Source organism: Meles meles, chromosome 16 (genome assembly GCF_922984935.1).
Source record: "Meles meles chromosome 16, mMelMel3.1 paternal haplotype, whole genome shotgun sequence".
NCBI classification, from domain to species: domain Eukaryota; kingdom Metazoa; phylum Chordata; class Mammalia; order Carnivora; family Mustelidae; genus Meles; species Meles meles.
In genome coordinates this window covers 19482626-19498984 of record NC_060081.1, presented here as the reverse complement: position 1 = coordinate 19498984, position 16359 = coordinate 19482626, and the positions used below count along the sequence as shown (strand labels likewise).

The following is a 16359-nucleotide window of genomic DNA, read 5'->3' as shown; positions in this document are numbered from 1 at the left end:
TAGGCAAATTTACAAACACGGACTCTGCAAATAAAGAGATGGACTACTGCTAATCATTTCAAGATCAGACTACTGGTGTTTACTTGAAAGAGGGAAGATTTTTAACTCTGGCCTACAAAGAATAGCTAGTAATATTTAGGGGAACATTTTAAAAAGAAAAGTCAGGTTCACAACACCAGCAAAAGGTTCTTAAACATGTTTAAAGGCAGAATAAAGTTTACCTGAAATAAATTACAATCTTGGAATTCAGTAACTGTAATCAGCTTTTAAGTGTAGCTCAAGATACTGCCATGTTTAAAACAACAGCTTGAATTCTCTGGATTTTCTAGCTCCAGTTTCTAGCTGTAATATCTTCAGATCACCTGTTAAGACAGCACTAAGTTACATCTTAGAGTAGAAATAAAAGATACTTCAAAAAATAATTTAGGGATCCTAAGCTATAACTATTTCAAATAATTCTCTTAACAGTGTTTACACATTTAAACAACTTTAAAGAAATGGTTATCACCTTTTTTAAAGAGTAGACACTTCCACAATCTTTTTTTTCCCTTAAAGATTTATTTTGAGAGAGAGCAGGGGGCAAGGGCAGAAAGTCTTAAGCAGACTCCCCACTGAACAGGGAGCCAGACATGGGGCTAGATTTCACAATCCTGAACTCAAGAGTAAGATGCCCAACCGACTGAGCCATACAGGTGCCCCCATTTCCACAAACTTTTAAGCAGCATGTACCACTTTAATATATTCTGTAATGATTCATTCCCATGAAAAACAATGGATCCTGTATTTAAATTTTAAAAATTTAAACAATTTTTTTTTAAATAGGCTCCACACCAGGTGTGGAGCTTGAACTCACAGCTGTGAGACAGAGACCTAAGCTGAGATCAAGAGATGGACACTTAACCAACTGAGCCGCCCAGGCGCCCCTCATTTAAATACTTTGAGTAATAGCACTTTAACATTTTAAAGATACCTGGAAAATTAATGCATGGGAAGAACTTTTTACATATTTAAAATTCTTGCACCCTCTACCTACTAAGACATTTTGCTGGTTTCACTTTAATCTGTTTTTTGTGTTTGTTTTGTTTTTTTAATGCAATCACTACTGTTCTTAGCAGAAAATCCCTAAGATGCTTCCAAAAGCACTAAGAATCCTGGGATCCAATACCTGTGCAGTCAAGCCCACAGGAAGTACTGGTGTCCCCAGGTTTCTCATTAGCCCATAATATACAAGCTTACACCTCATCAAAAAGAGATTGCCTTTTTTATTTTTTTTTTTTGACTTTTTTATCCTTAAATTAATGGGATGCATATATCTTTTTCAATTTATAACTTATTTTATACTTTGCTCTTAGAATAAGAGCAAATCTCTAGCTGCATGGCTGATAATGACATTGTAGAAACTTCTACTTTAACAGTTACATGTTAGCATTTTTTAAAGTGAAATGCTTGTCTTTTTAAAACTTCAAAAATGAAATTAACTGGGAAAGGCGTAGGTGGCTTTTCTAATTGGTTGTTGCATCACAGAAGCATAGCGTATGTCATACACAAGACTCACTTTGGTTCAGGCCAGCATCCTGTGCTTTGTAAATCACAAAATATGGTTTGTGCTGAGCTCAAAGAAACTCCTTTTGACCAAACATGTAATTATCTCAAGTTCTAGTCAGTAACATACACATACTGATTTAATCTCAGCCTTCACTGAGCAAATAAACTTTAATGTTCTCAAAAGAAGAGACTTGCCAATTAAGCTATCCTCTTAGGGAATTTGGTTATACTAGGTATTTCATCCAAGTGGGAACACACCTGTTCTTTATGGTTCTAGCAGTCCTTGATTTAGCAAGTGTACTGTAAAGTACGTAGAAAGGTATCTACTACTCATTTAAGGGCTGATGGCTCAAATTCACTGATTATTTTTTCTTAAAAATACCTGAGATTTTTTTTGGGGGGGGGGAGACCCCTGTTGGAAAGCCTGCCCAAGTGCAAAACTTCAATCCTGATGTTACTGAGGTCAGACCAGTGGTTCGCTTCCGGAGATTTTGTCATCGTGCACCCCACAGAGAGCAAACTGCTGATGGGCACACTGCAATTCGGCCTTTTACTGTCATCACTCCTCAGTGACTACAGGGAACAATCTCTCAGGGAAGGTTTTATATATTGAAGATCCCCAAAAAGTCAGCAAGCAAGGAGGTTTACCTGCCGAAGGTGCTCTGTTTTTTGCACCACTCCTGGCCTTTGTGGTTTTCTGGAGGGAAACCCAGAAGCAGCAGCAGCAGGCGGCAGATGACAGAGTGCTTCAAGTTCACAGCCAAGCTGCTTCCTTCACACACTGCCTGTGACTTTGAAAGTTAAAAAAAATACGTATTGTTTCTACACTATTTGTTAAAACAAACAAAAAAAGGCTTTTATGACCACTGTTAAAAAGAAAATTACTGCCATAAATAGTATGACTAACCTTAACCAAACCTCTCTGGTTTGCTCTTCCTTCCTTACATTCCCCCATTATTCTGAGTAGCATTTCATCAATTTTATGTCTCGGCAAAAACTCTGCTAATACTTGATCTCAGAAGCTAAACTGGGTCAGGCCTGGTTAGTACTCGGATGGGAGACCCTTCTCTATCATATTTATTTCTATCTTAAGAAAAAAAAAAGCCTAACGGAACTTTCAAAGTATTGCAGTTTTCTATTTTCTCTTGATAATTCCTTTCTCTGCTATTGAAGTCATGTTTCTAGAGATAAGACCAGACCACTACAATTCTTCCAATCTCTTCTATTTGTAGTTTAGTGTTCAAACTCTTTAATTAAGGAAAGCTATGTCTGATAGCTGCTAATAAATCACTTGTGTAATTATCAAAAACAATTTACCTTGATCTGTCATAGTATTCTTTTTAGAAGTCTGTTTCATTGGATACTATAGAGAATTATTAATTAAAGCATTTCTCCCAAGTATGTATCTTAAAATACAAAGAGCAAAAAATCTACTTGGTACAGAATGGAAGGACATACTTTCCTATTCTCAAAGAACCACAGAAGGCAGATTTCAAAGATAATGGCTATTATGGAAACCTACTTTGAGGCTGTTAAAATGAGAGCTCAAAGATAAATTTTCTATTTCAGCAGCTCCTCAAATTGAACCTGGCCAGAGTTTACTTCAGTAAAGTGGAAGGAAAAAAAAAAAAAAAAGTAAAACTCACCAAGTGTTTCACTATGAGTGGCTAGAATCCAGGTGCAACAGTTTAAAAAAAATAAGCTATACACAACTTAGATGCAGCTTTAACAATAAATTCTTTAGATTTTTAAAAGTTATATTTTTCTCAACAGACATTTATTTTTTACTCACAAAATAAAGATACACACAGCAACCAGCTTAGAAGGAACAAAGGACAACAGTTAAGAGGTAACTCTCCCTCACCCTCCTCCACTTCCACCTCCAAGGAGACTATGTGTGTGCTCAATCAGTTTAGAAAACTTAAGAGCACAATCTCCAAAAGCTTTACATTAACCTGACCCTTTCACCTACAAGAACAGCCAAGATTTTAAAAAGGATAGATGACACAAGGTCATCATTAAGTCTGCTTTAAATCAATCAAGAAAACTGGTTGCTTGTTTATTTTGTAGTGACAATCAAAATTCTCCATCTATTACCTTTTTAATTGTAAAGATTAAATGGTAGTTGGGACCAATACAGTCATCATTTACTAAAAAAAAAAAAAAAAAAAAAAAAAAAAAAAAAAAAAGTCTGCCTACTCGATTTCCTTAAGGCAATGAAAAAAATATTTTTAATTTTTTTAAGGCAATGAAAAATTTATTGCTGAAGTGTGATGCAGACAGAATCTTAAGCTTTTTTTATTTGTGGAAAAAATGGACAAATTTCCCTCTCCTTTAAGGTGTCCTAAGAAATCAGGAATTAAAAAGGAAAACTGCAAATCCTAAAGTCATCTAGTGGTTTTCCTATAATTCCAAGAGAAAATAATGAAGAAGTCTTCTTAGACTTCAAAGTCTCTGGATGATGACATGGAGGTTCAAGAAAGTTATAGATTTCTCTCATCTCATTCACAGGTTTAATGTTCTAGAAAAGTCTTTCCTCCAGGGAAAGCTCATGATGAATCACTGAATTATACAATTCCATTTCCACTAGTCTATATTCAGTTGCTCAGTCTAAAATCATCCTTGAGAAACAAAATTAATCCTGTTTTTACAGTACCGTAGCAGCTAGTCTACTATTCAGAAACATACCCCGACCTTTAGAGTGCCTTCCTAGTGGTCTCTGTAATAGCCCAAAGCAACATACTATTTATCATAAATGATACACTTTAGTAGATAAATATATTAAGACTAATCAAAACGTCTCTTTAAGAATAAAATAGCCCTTTGGATATCAAATCAGAATCTGGAAGGTAAAAGAATGTACATTATTTTCAAATATACAAACTGTGTTGAAGTTTAAAAAAAAAAAAAAGTCCTTTAATTCGAGCCAAAGCTTTATCCGTGACGTGGTCATCAGGATGTGCGCGAGGAGATGGGTCCTCCACATTGCAGGTCACTCCTGCCCGCTTCTACAACAAAGCAACAAAAACCATTGTCACTTCACATATTCTGAACTGTAATTACATAAACAGACCCTTTAGGGTCTGTAATTCAAGAAACAACAGAAAAATTTAAACAAAACTTACATGTAAAAATGACAACCCATTTCAGAAAGTCATGAAAAATATACAAGCATCTTCTTCACATATATATTATGAGAAGTTTTCTAGTATTAGCCTAACCAACATTACTCTGGTCAGCATGGGGCTATACAGTCTTAGTTGGTGGTACTAGTGTATGTTTTCAAAAGTAAACCAGAGAGCTGTGACGACGACGACGATGATGGTGTCACCACTGCCCATGAAAACAGTGAGCATTTACTGGATTATGTATGTGACCCAATGAGGACCAGGATATTATTATGCTCATTTTACAGATGATTAGGCACAGGCACAGTGAGGTTAATCTATCTTGGAAGAGGAACAGGTATTTAACTCCGGACAGACTGTTATTACTAGGAAGAGTAACAAAATAATTTAAGCACGAAGGTTTCTTACAGGAACAGAATACTCCTTAAACACAGATTACTTGAACTCACCTACAGTCAGAGCCAAGAAGGTCAACTGGACAAGAGAAGGAGCACTCGCCAGGGAAACACTCTCCGGCGAGTAGTCTACTATTAATAATTTCCATGTTTTATTTCCGGTTGCTCCTAAGACCCCAGCAAATGTTTTCTCAACTTTAAGTGAAGCCATATTTTATTCTGGAAGTACTAATGTCTGCTTAAAAGAACTGATTTCTCCAATTTAACATTTCTCAAATTATACTAGTATGGTGATAAAGTAGAAAGAACATTATCATTTAAAATTACCTGTCAACTTACTGGTTAACAAATACTTGGAAATATTAAAAAAAAGTGGGGGACAAAAAAATAAAATAGAAACCACGTGCACATGCACACACGCGCGTGGTACACATACGTACTCACATACACACACATGTGCACGTGCACACGAAAGTATGAGGGGGCCCAGCTTCTTCAGAAGGCATCTAACATTCTGTTGTTCTATAGCCTAGCTTCTTTTTCCACCTTTAATTCTATGCAATACTTCACATGATACCATCTTAGCTGAGAGGAGAGATGCTGATAAACTAATGCACGACAGGTAACAAGAATGCAGGAAACATGGGAGACTGCTTTTGAAAGACATTTTGTCAGGATAAGAGTCCTTAGCAGTATTTAATTATCTCAAGGGTGGTCAAGTACTAGAGAAAGGAAATTTAGTTTCTTTTCTGAAGAGTGAAGGCAATGGCAAAAATCACACTGGCATGTACTTGGGCTCAATTTGATGGAATCCCTGAGGTGGTTCAATCCCAGCAGGAGGCCAGGGAGCTAATTAGGAGAATGCCCTTTCCACCTTCCAGTGTTCTGAAATGAATGCTCCCCTTCTCTTTCACAATGTGGTCTTTTCCCTCTGATACCAGTTTAAAACCCCAGTTCTAATAGTTCTAGCTATCTTTGCCTCCACAGCTTAAACATGTCAAATACAAAAGTGATTCAGTTTGAGTATCACTGATTTGGAAATTATTGTATCCTCTTCCCATAATGAAAAATTCAAAATTAGAAGCATTAGTTCTTCCCAGTTAAAGTAATATGTAAATTTATTTGATTATAATAAAAATTCTAATGGGATTTTCTTTCACTTAGCAAATAATTTGATTACTTTTTTTTTTTTTTTAAGAAAATGTAGAATACGGGTGCCTGGGTAGCTCAGTCGTTAAGCATCTTCCTTTGGCTCAGGTCACAATCCCAGGGTCCTGGGACTGAGCCCCTCATCAGGCTCAGCAGAAAGCTGCTTCTCCCTTTCCCACTGCCCCCCACTTGTATTCCCTCTCTTGCTGTCTCTGTCAAATAAATAAATAAAATCTTTTTTTAAAAATGCAGACTAGTACAGAGATATTTTTTTTTTAACTCAAGATGAAGGGATTTGCCTTGGAAATATCAAAACATTGATAATTATTATTCACTGGATTATTAGTCACTAAACTAATTATAATTCGCTAAATATTGGGACAACTGGTTAAACATTTGGGGAAAAGTAGGTTAAATCTTCTCTTAAACCATGTGGATTAAAGATTTAAAGGTAATAAAATACAGAACCACAAATATTAGTAAGATATGGGTTAATATACTTAGATCCTAAGATGAGGAAGGCCTTCCAAAGTTAGCGTGCTATCAAAGGCAGAATCATGAGACAATATGTTGGACTAGAGAAAAATGAAACATTTCTGTCTACAAAATACATCAACCAAACGATACCAAAATTGGGGGAGAAAAATACAATACATTTGACAAAGGCATGAAAAAATTAGTTTCCCCAGAGTAAAACACGGGAAACATGAAACAGGCTACTCCTAAGGGAATAAAAACAACAAACAATTATGAAAAGGTAATATTAATAATAAAAAAGGCAATTCACTCTATTTTATCCCTCAGAATGACAAGAAGCAATCGGGTAAGTGGTGGGTATACACATGATTTCAAAGTGCTGAAGTCCACCAAAAGAGTGCAGGTTAAAGAAATTCTAGTGAACTGGCGCTGGGACACTACGCACCACACAGAATCAGGCACCTACCACCTAAAGAGCTTCACACGTAAGAGGAAAACAGGTTACCTAACAGCACATATATGATACTCTCCCCATCCTTAAACACAGAAAACATCTGAAAAGGTATTTACCAAAATGTTAAAATGGTATTCACAGGTGTGGGATTACGGTTTTTATTTGTCCTTTATGCTTTTCTGCATTATTGTCCCCACCTGCTAACATTTTGTTTTAGAACCTGCAAGGCACTTACCTAGTAAGGCTGTGTTTTCACCTGCATCTTCTTTGAAACTGGCGTCACACGGTGGTGCAGAATCACTAGTGGAAGACGAGGGCAAACTGCTCCCCTCACTTCTGTCATCGTGTAAACTGATACTCAAATTTGCCACCAAAACACTCCCAGAGGTAGGTTCTGGAGCAGGCGTCTCCTGCACATCTTCAAGCTCTCCCTTGAGAGAACAAAAGAAAATACCTTGTCTGAATAACACAGTCAAACCTTATCTATCATTTCATAATCATTACTCGTAATTCCTACAAAGTATTTACTTTTATACACAATATAGGGCAAAACCACTAATGTCTTCTTTATTTAGCAACATCAGAAACTGAATTACTTCTCAATAGGCAGCTTTCCAAGACCTACACACTGTTCATTTGAAAAACTGCTTTTCCCCTTGATGAAAGCAATGGCCACCTTTTAAACTCTAAACCTTTGTCAGACACACTTTCCTTCCTTCCTGAACAGGGGGTGCGAATCAGCCTGGCTGCGGCTGTGATCTTGGATGACTGTCTCAAACTGCCCTGCTGTCTTACTGTGGGCACCAGGGTTTCGGAAGAACAGTGTCTGACAACAGAGGGCTTCAGGCTGCATTTGATTCACTTTAGAAGAATCCGTTGTGGATTCTATCAGCTCAAGACAGTGTCTGTCGGCTGCCAGTGTACCTGCAACTCCCCCATTTGCTGTGTTAAAGAAAAAAATAGGGTAAGGAAAGTGACAGCCCAGTCTCAGAGGTTTATCCAGATACTTTTCTGACGAATGCCAGTGTCAGTCATGCTGTGATAGGAAACCACTTGTGAGGTAAGCTAGTAAAGGAGGGGTGGCTTTCGGTTCACAGTAAGCCTGAGGTTCATGCCAAGAACATGGTGCTGGTTCCACCTCCCTCCCCAGGCTTCCGGGGCAAGGGCACACGGGAAGGCTCCTCCCACTGCCGCCCCACCCAGTTCTAGAACAGCCCTCCTCCTGAACCACATGGTACGCTGCCTCCTTCTCACTGCTAAGTAACCAAACACCCTCAGAACAGACTCCAGACACATCAAGCCACAAATCCTCCTGAGTAGCCGTAATGTCCAAACTCCCACCCAGCCCACCCTCATCTGTTTTCCCAGATAGTTACCAAAACACCCGCCAAACTTAACCACGTGCCAGTCTCAAAGCCAGACATGGTCACACCCTCATCTGCAATATACCGATCTGGCAGGCAAATCCTTTAACACCGAGCTCAGACTCCGCTCTTAAAAAAACCACCCTCTTATCTTCCCACTCCACCTGGCGGAGTAAATTCCTCCTTTCTCCGTGCTCCTTGGCACTTCAAACATACCTCCTTTGCAGCGTTGTGCGTGGGTGTATGCCCTGGCCCTCACAGTCCAGAAAGTGAAAGTCCACAACCAGAAGGGCTGCGTCTTACTCATCTTTGTCTCCCCAAGTCAAGGTCCAATCTAGCACCTGAGAGAGCACTCCTTTGATACATGCTGAATGAATGTGCTGAATGAATGAAAACAACAACGACAAATGGCACATCAAGAAGCTTGTAGCTGCTAACACAAGGACCACCTCTCAAGTCCACGTGAAGGACTGACGGCAGCCCTCTCACCACAGCTGTTTCCTTGGGAGCAAGAACTAGTCGTCATACGACAGTATGTCATCACTGTCTACAAAATCCAACGCAGGAGGGGCAAAGGGACTAAAGAAAATGGCACACTCATCCAAAATTGTAAAAACAAAAACAAACAAACAAAATTGTAAAAACAATTAAGGGCAAGACAAGTTAATTTCTTAGAGTTTGATTTAAAGTTACTACAGGTTTCTGTTCTTCAAAAAAGAAATCACACTTCCTGGGACATAGTCAAGCTTTCTGAAATTAATATTCTAATAACAAATCAATCCAACCTAATGCAAAATAAATCATCTTCATTTTTAATGTGTGAAATATACGTATGTATATGTAGTTCCAAAAACAAAACTCATGAGAATTAGTCTTAGTGCTAAAGTTTAGTGAAATACCCTTACAAAAATTTCTAGAAATGAAAAGCAGGTTTAGAACTACTGACCATAAAGAAAGTAACTTAAAATGATCATCAGAGTGCACCTAATGAAAGAAAGAGAAAGGAGAAGAGGAAAAAGAAAAACTTTGCCAAGAAAAACATCTGTCGAGCTCCTTGTATTGTACTGTTTAAAATGCTTCAAATTCCAGGAAGGGGGTCCAAGACACAGGCTTAGTTCACTAAGTCTCAAATTCACTGTTATGCCCCTGCTAAACAGAGCCATCATTATTAAAAATTACAAATAAATATTTGAAATTCTAGAGGAAAGACAAATTTTCTAAACATCAAAGCAGGACAGGTTTGTTTTTTTTTTCAGTAAGAGCTCTTGAATGCTGACCTTCCTCCATTCCTGTACCTATGGTGGAGGCATTCTGGAACTCATACTTGAGAAATATAATTCACAGGGATGCCTAGCCTAGGTGGCTCAGTCGGTTGAGTGCCCTTTAGACTCTTGGGTTTCGGCTCAGGTCATGATCTCATGGGTCATGAGATTGAGCCCTGTGTTGGGCTCCGCACTCAGTGGGGAGTCTGCTTGAAGGTTCTCTCTCTCTCTCTCTCTGTCCCTCTCCCCCACTCCTGCACCCATGTGCGCACTCTCTCTAAAATAAATACATCTTACAAAAAAAAAAAAGAACAAAAAAATTTGATTCATGGAAAATGACAGTGGTAATCAAGGCAGTCGCTCAACTATCTTTCCAAGACCCACCAAGCTAGAAGATGAAAGGACTCCTTGAGGGCTACTGGGGCTATAAGGTGCACGAAATGCTTACCACAGAAAAAACTCCTTGCGGTTTCTAACTCTACCACAAATATTATTTAAAAAATCCTTAAAAAAAAAATGTTTAGCAATAAGAAAAGTATGTGATACTTAAATTACTTTTTCTAAAGTAATAAGATCATTAGTTCAAAACTATTTGCTATTTAATCAAGAATCTTTTAAGACATTAAAAGATTATATGAAAACTAAAAACAATAAAAAATAACAATCTAGAAAAATCTGGTTTTTTTCACCTCTATGTCTTCCCCTTTTGGGTGGGACTACTGGCTAAAAGCTTGTACCCTTGAATTAAGCAAACCTGTATCTGAAAACAGATTCCCAAGTACTAGATGTGTACTACTCAGCTCTTCTAAGCTCAAGTCCTAATTAGTAAAATAGGGAGAGAAGCAGTACTTACCTCCCAGAGTGGCTATGAGGGTATGATGTAATAATGTGTGTAAGGCCCTCAGCACCTGGCTGGCTACTATGAAGAACTCTCTTTCGCTCTGCTCTCATGTCTTCATTTTTGGAGGAAGGTCCTATAACCACCTAAGTACCACAAACCAATGGAACAAATTCCACACAGGACCAATTTTCCCAGTAAGATATGATTTCCAAACCCAGAGATCTGAGACCTGGTGTCGAGAAGTGTTGGCTTCAGTTTCTTCATATGTAAAATATGCATCTTGAGCCAGAAAATGTATGCGGCTCCTTTCATTTCAAAGATGAGATAATTCTTGTTTATAGGAAACTGAGGAGTATATATACCTTCTACAGGGCAGCATAACAATACACTGCACTAAGCAATTACAAATACTCGGGGGAAACATATGGAGTATCAGTCTATAATCACAAAGGCAGTAGAGTTCATTAACTTTTTGGAATTTCTTAAACATTCATTTTTAATCAAGAGGAAAATTTCTTCAGGGAACCACAAAGATGTTAGAAGGAGCACTTAGTCCACTCCTCTTGCCTCTGGTCAGTAATGAAATTGAATCACTTAGAAGAATCGGGGCAGAGATTGAATATAAACAAAAATGTAACAAACCCAATATCCCAGGGCTTTGATGACATCAAGTTTACACATTGGACACGTGCGGTGATCCAAAAGCCATGGGTCAATGCATATTCTATGAAAAATATGCCTAAAAAGATTAAGTATGTGTTAATTTTTTAAAATAAATGTTTGTATCTTATAAAGGAAATAACACATTCTGCTAACTCATTTTCTCAGTACAAGCTAAACGACTTCATATCAACATTCTATTCACTTACTCTATGTAATTACCTATTCTACTTTCCAAGTTAAACCGAGTCTGGAACTTAACAGGGAAATTTTCCCTTCACGCCATGAAAATAGCATGGTTCTTGTCGCTTCATGCAAGATTGTATTTTTCTGTGCCTTTGTAACTTACTTAAAAACCGTTTAGGAATAAATGTGGCATAAATAAACCAACAGCCAACTAATAATAATAAACTGAGAGTATCTTACGTAAGTTCACAAAATGAATCAAATGGAAATACAGCAAAACAGATTATCTCTGGGTCTCAGGCTTAAAAAAAAAACACACTTATTTTCTGTCTCAACATCTTTTTGTATACTCCACATTCTTATATAATGATAACTTTTCAGAACTGAAGAAGAAATAAAAATTGCCTATGTATTTTTTTACTGACTTGTCTTAGCTAACTTTGCCTCCTATATAGTGAATCTGTTTCCCACAGGATGAAGATAAGGAGTCAGGCAGACTGGGTACAGGACCCATGGCTCCCACACCAGCTGTGTGACGTGATGCTGGAATTCTGAACTAGTTGCTTAACCTCTGCACCTCCACGCCAGGCTGTTCTCAGTGGCAAATATACAACGTGCTTACAACGGTGCAGGACACAGTAACACCCAGTAACTGTTTGTTATTCATGCTGTTGTGTGAAGACCTCTTCTCCATACTGAAGTCGGCTAGTGCAGTTAAAAATAACAGTATTTAATTACGTAACACAGTCTAGCCCAGCTAGTCTTCTGACCTTTCTATCCTCAAACTGAAACTGAAACTGACTGACCCAATGGAATAATCTTAACAAAAACACAAAGGAAACATGTTGGCTTTACTGGGAAATCTGTTAAAGCACAGGAGAAAATGGGGGAAATTAAGTAAAAACCCCAGATCGGGAGACCAGGAAATGTGCACAAGCAACACGTCTGCTTGCGAGGCCGGAGGACAAAACCCAGCTGAGCCATGAGGACAGATCTGCTGTCACAAAGGAAGTGAGCCTCAGCTGCTCATCTGTGCTGCATTCTGCGCATCATTTTTCAGTCAGAAAGACTTGCCCTAAACCATCCTAGATGAAAATTCTTTTCTATTTTAATAACTTTCCACGGGAGGGGTGCCAAGGTGGCTCAGTCATTAAGTGTCTGCCTTTGGCTCAGATGACGATCCCACGGTCCTGGGATCAAGCCGCACATCGGGCTCCCTGCTTGGCAGGAAATCTGCTTTCCCTCTTCTACTCCCATTGCTTGTATTCCTGCTCTCACTGTCTCTCTCTCTGTGCCAAATAAATGAATAAAATCTTAAAAAAAAAAAAAAACTTTCCAAAGGATATATTGACTCTGATTCATTAACTACCCACCACACCAACCTCATAAAATGCCTGTAGACAAAAGTTAGCTATTTTTATTCTGGAAACTTTTGTTACTCTGATATTCATTTGTTTCCACAACAGAATTACTGAGAATTTAATCTACTATATTTATACATATACTTATAAACATAAAGGAAACCGTAATTACATATTAATTTCTGACCTTCTAATAGGTGGGAAGCATAATTCAAATTGGTCTGACTGAAAGCATATTTTTAGATACACTTCTGATAACAGCCATTTCTTCTAAAGAGTTATCAGTTAAAATATCCGATTATTAAAAAAAAAAGGAAATCGCAAGTTCCCATTGCTAAAGCAAAGCCCCTAGTGTACCTAAAGTGAGAAATATTTATTTTGCAGTAACCCCAGAAGAACTAAAACCCAGGGTGCAAATAACAGCAAACTACTATCCTCCTTGACTTTCTGCTAGCCATTTCTGGCCCTCCCCCTGGGGCCTTCACCCGTCATGCTTCAGATTCCTTGCTCCCACATAATGTACGTTTTGAGCTAGATGTATGACAGAATGCTCAGGATTCTAATGAAATCTTGCTTAAGACTAAAAGCCAAGCCGTGCAAAGATAGATAATGGGTCTGTCTTAGGGCCTGAGGTCTGCTAAACAATTTTAAAGTAATATAATCCAGAAGCCTAGAAGGCTTGAAGCTTCCTTCCTAAAGGATGAGATGATCACAAGATCATGTGACAGCATCACATCATAAAAGAAACATTAACACTTTTGTCAGAAACCTATCCAGTAAAATTCATAGCATCTCAGGAAAGGAAAAAAAAACATACTTGCATGGCAGAATTCTGATAACATCCTTTACTTTAAAATTTTCAATACACACTGCACAATTTTCAGCATCAACATCAATTCCCTGCAAAAAGGAAAGAAAAGAGTTCACTGTTTCATTGCTACATGGTCTTGATTAAACTCACAACATCCTAGGTAAAACAATGACAAATTTAATAACACCAGGGTACAACCAGAAGCTAAACACAATCTTTACTCTGTATTTACTTTTTACCACTATCCAGAGATTATTTAAAGAATCTGGTTGAAAAGGAAAAAATGTCGTTGTGTACCTAATCAGACATGAACAGTTTTGATCCTAGGGTAGTGTTCATGTTTTAAGGGTTGTAGAAATGCAAATGCTTACTTTACTGTAATAAAAATTATTTTTCAAATATAAAACTTGTAAAGAGAATATCCAATAAGCTACTTGTTTCTAGAATCATTAAAAACAAGAGCACTTTCACTAGAATCTGCTAAAGAACATGGTTACAACTTGCAAATGAGAAAACACAAATGGCTAAATATCTGAAAATATTCCCCTCACTAGCAATAAAAGAATTATAGATTAAAATAATTTACTGTTTTTCATCCATCAAATTAACAAAGGTAAAAGGAAATAAAACTTGCTGGGGAGGAAGCAGTCTTGTGACAAAATCTCCACTTCTAAGAAGCTATGGGTCATCAACCTTCTTTTAAAAATTTTATTTATTTTTTTAAGATTTTATTTATTTATTTGACAGAGAGAGAGGACAAGCAGGGGGAGTAGCAGAAGAAGAGGGAGAAGCAGGCTTCCCAATCAGCAGGGAGCCCAATGTGGGCCTTGATCCCAGGACCCCAGGATCATGACCCCAGCCAAAGGTAGCCACTTAACCGACTGAGCAACCCAGCACCCAGGGTTATCTACCTTTTTTGGTAGTGTCAGCCCTTCCCCATTTCCCTGGGTAACTCCCACATTGAACCACCTGGCCTCATCCCATCAAAGCAGGCAGAGCTGGAGGGTTATCTAACCCAAGACAGGTCATGAGACTCTGTTTCTGGGATGGATTCAAGAACTACCAATCAATGTCTTCATGTAGCTCCAATGTTAGCAAGTATATTTTATGGGAACACAGCTACCCTGTCCTTATGTAATTATTTTAAAAAATACACTGAGCCATGTACACTACTTGTTCATAAGCAAGCAGTAAAAACTGATTATTATTATCAGAGACTATATTAAAGTTCTGTAACACTTAAAATTGTTATGTTGCTGCTAAGGTAAATATTATCACTTATCATATGCCATATAAAATTGATGAAATAATTTTTAAAGTCCCTAATGGTCTGTAAGTGTATACATTATAGTGAATGAGTCCATAAGAAAAGAAAAACTAGAAACCAAACACCTCTCTAGAACTGCACAAGACGTAGATTTAAGAAAACAACATTTTTCTGTATAAACTTAACAAAATCATCAGAAAATCCATGTGATGGAACCTGGCTAGCGTGGTCAAAGGAGCATGGGACTCTTGGTCTCAGAGTTTTAAGTTTGAGCCCCATATGGGGTGCAGAGAATACTTAAAGAAATAAAACTTAAAAGAAAAAAAAAGAAAAGAAAGAAAAATCCACATATGTGTCTCACAGACCATTTAGGGATCTTTTTTTAACCATTATTTTGACAATTTTCAAGAACAACAGAATCACATTTTCAAAAATGTTCTGTAAAAAGAAATACTCTGGGGGCTCCTGGGTGGCTCAGCTGATTAAGCGTCTGCTTTCAGCTCAGGTCATGATCCTGGAGTCCTAGGATCAAGCCCCATGTCTGGCTCCCTGCTCAGTGAGGAGTCTAACTCTCCAGCCCTGCTCGTGCTCTCACTCTCCCTCAAATGAATAATTTTTTTTTTTAAGATTTTATTTATTTATTTGACAGAGAAATACAGTGAGAGAGGGAACACAAGCAGCGGGAGTGGGAAAGGAAGAAGCAGGCTCCCGGCCAAGCAAGGAGCCCAGTGTGTAGCTCAATCCTAGGACCCTGGGATCGTGACCGGAGCCTAAGGCAGACGCTTAACGACTGAGCCATTCAGGCGCCCCTCAAATGAATAAATCTTTTAAAAATCCTAAAAAAAGCAAATGCTCTGAACATGAAGAGGATACTATCAATTTACTTAAGTTCTCAAAGACTTAATTCAGTATATTATACATATAAATCTCTATTCATATTCATAGACTGAGATTTCCTGCTAAGGAACAGAAGACATATTCTTAGAGGAACATAAAATTACATGCTTATCAAGTGACCGGCTATGTGCCATGCATGTAGAATTTGTCATAGGCATTCAGTGGAGACTCTCTCCCCAATGACCCTCAGTGGTCTGTACCTCAAGTGCTAATCTCAAGCCATAACATGAGAAACTTTGTTTTGTTTCACTTTTTTTGTTCACTACATCTGTATGGCAAGAAACCAGTACCCTGCACAAACTGTTAAAATTCAACTGTTATGGGGCACCTGGGTGGCTCAGTGGGTTAAGCCTCTGCCTTCAGCTCAGGTTGTGATCCCAGGATCCTGGGATTGAGCCTCACAGCAGGCTCTCTGCTCAGCGGGGAGCCTGCTTCCTTCTCTCTCTCTCTCTGCCTGCCTCTCTGCCTACTTGTGATCCCTGTCTGTCAAATAAATAAAATCTTAAAAAAAAAAAAAATTCAACTGTTATTTCTGTATAAGGCATTAGGGAAAGAATGGAAA

The 16359-nt window shown here is 38.0% G+C and overlaps 1 protein-coding gene and 1 non-coding gene across 3 annotated transcripts in view; both read right to left on the bottom strand.

Annotated features, from left to right (window-relative positions):
• Positions 1–16359, bottom strand: part of RNF149 (ring finger protein 149) — a 35994-nt gene that overhangs the window by 5082 nt on the left and 14553 nt on the right. For both annotated transcript variants that reach the window (XM_045980075.1, XM_045980076.1), the window contains exons 4-8: positions 13640–13722; positions 11258–11354; positions 7384–7579; positions 2194–4553; positions 222–362 (exon numbers count right to left, since the gene is read on the bottom strand). In XM_045980075.1, the coding sequence (XP_045836031.1) occupies positions 4498–4553; positions 7384–7579; positions 11258–11354; positions 13640–13722 (432 nt within the window). In that variant the 3' untranslated portion in view covers positions 222–362; positions 2194–4497. The remainder of the gene's footprint in view (positions 1–221; positions 363–2193; positions 4554–7383; positions 7580–11257; positions 11355–13639; positions 13723–16359) is intronic.
• Positions 2002–2116, bottom strand: LOC123927352. Its single transcript, XR_006815435.1, has one exon. It is a non-coding gene; the product is annotated as a small nucleolar RNA SNORD89 (small nucleolar RNA).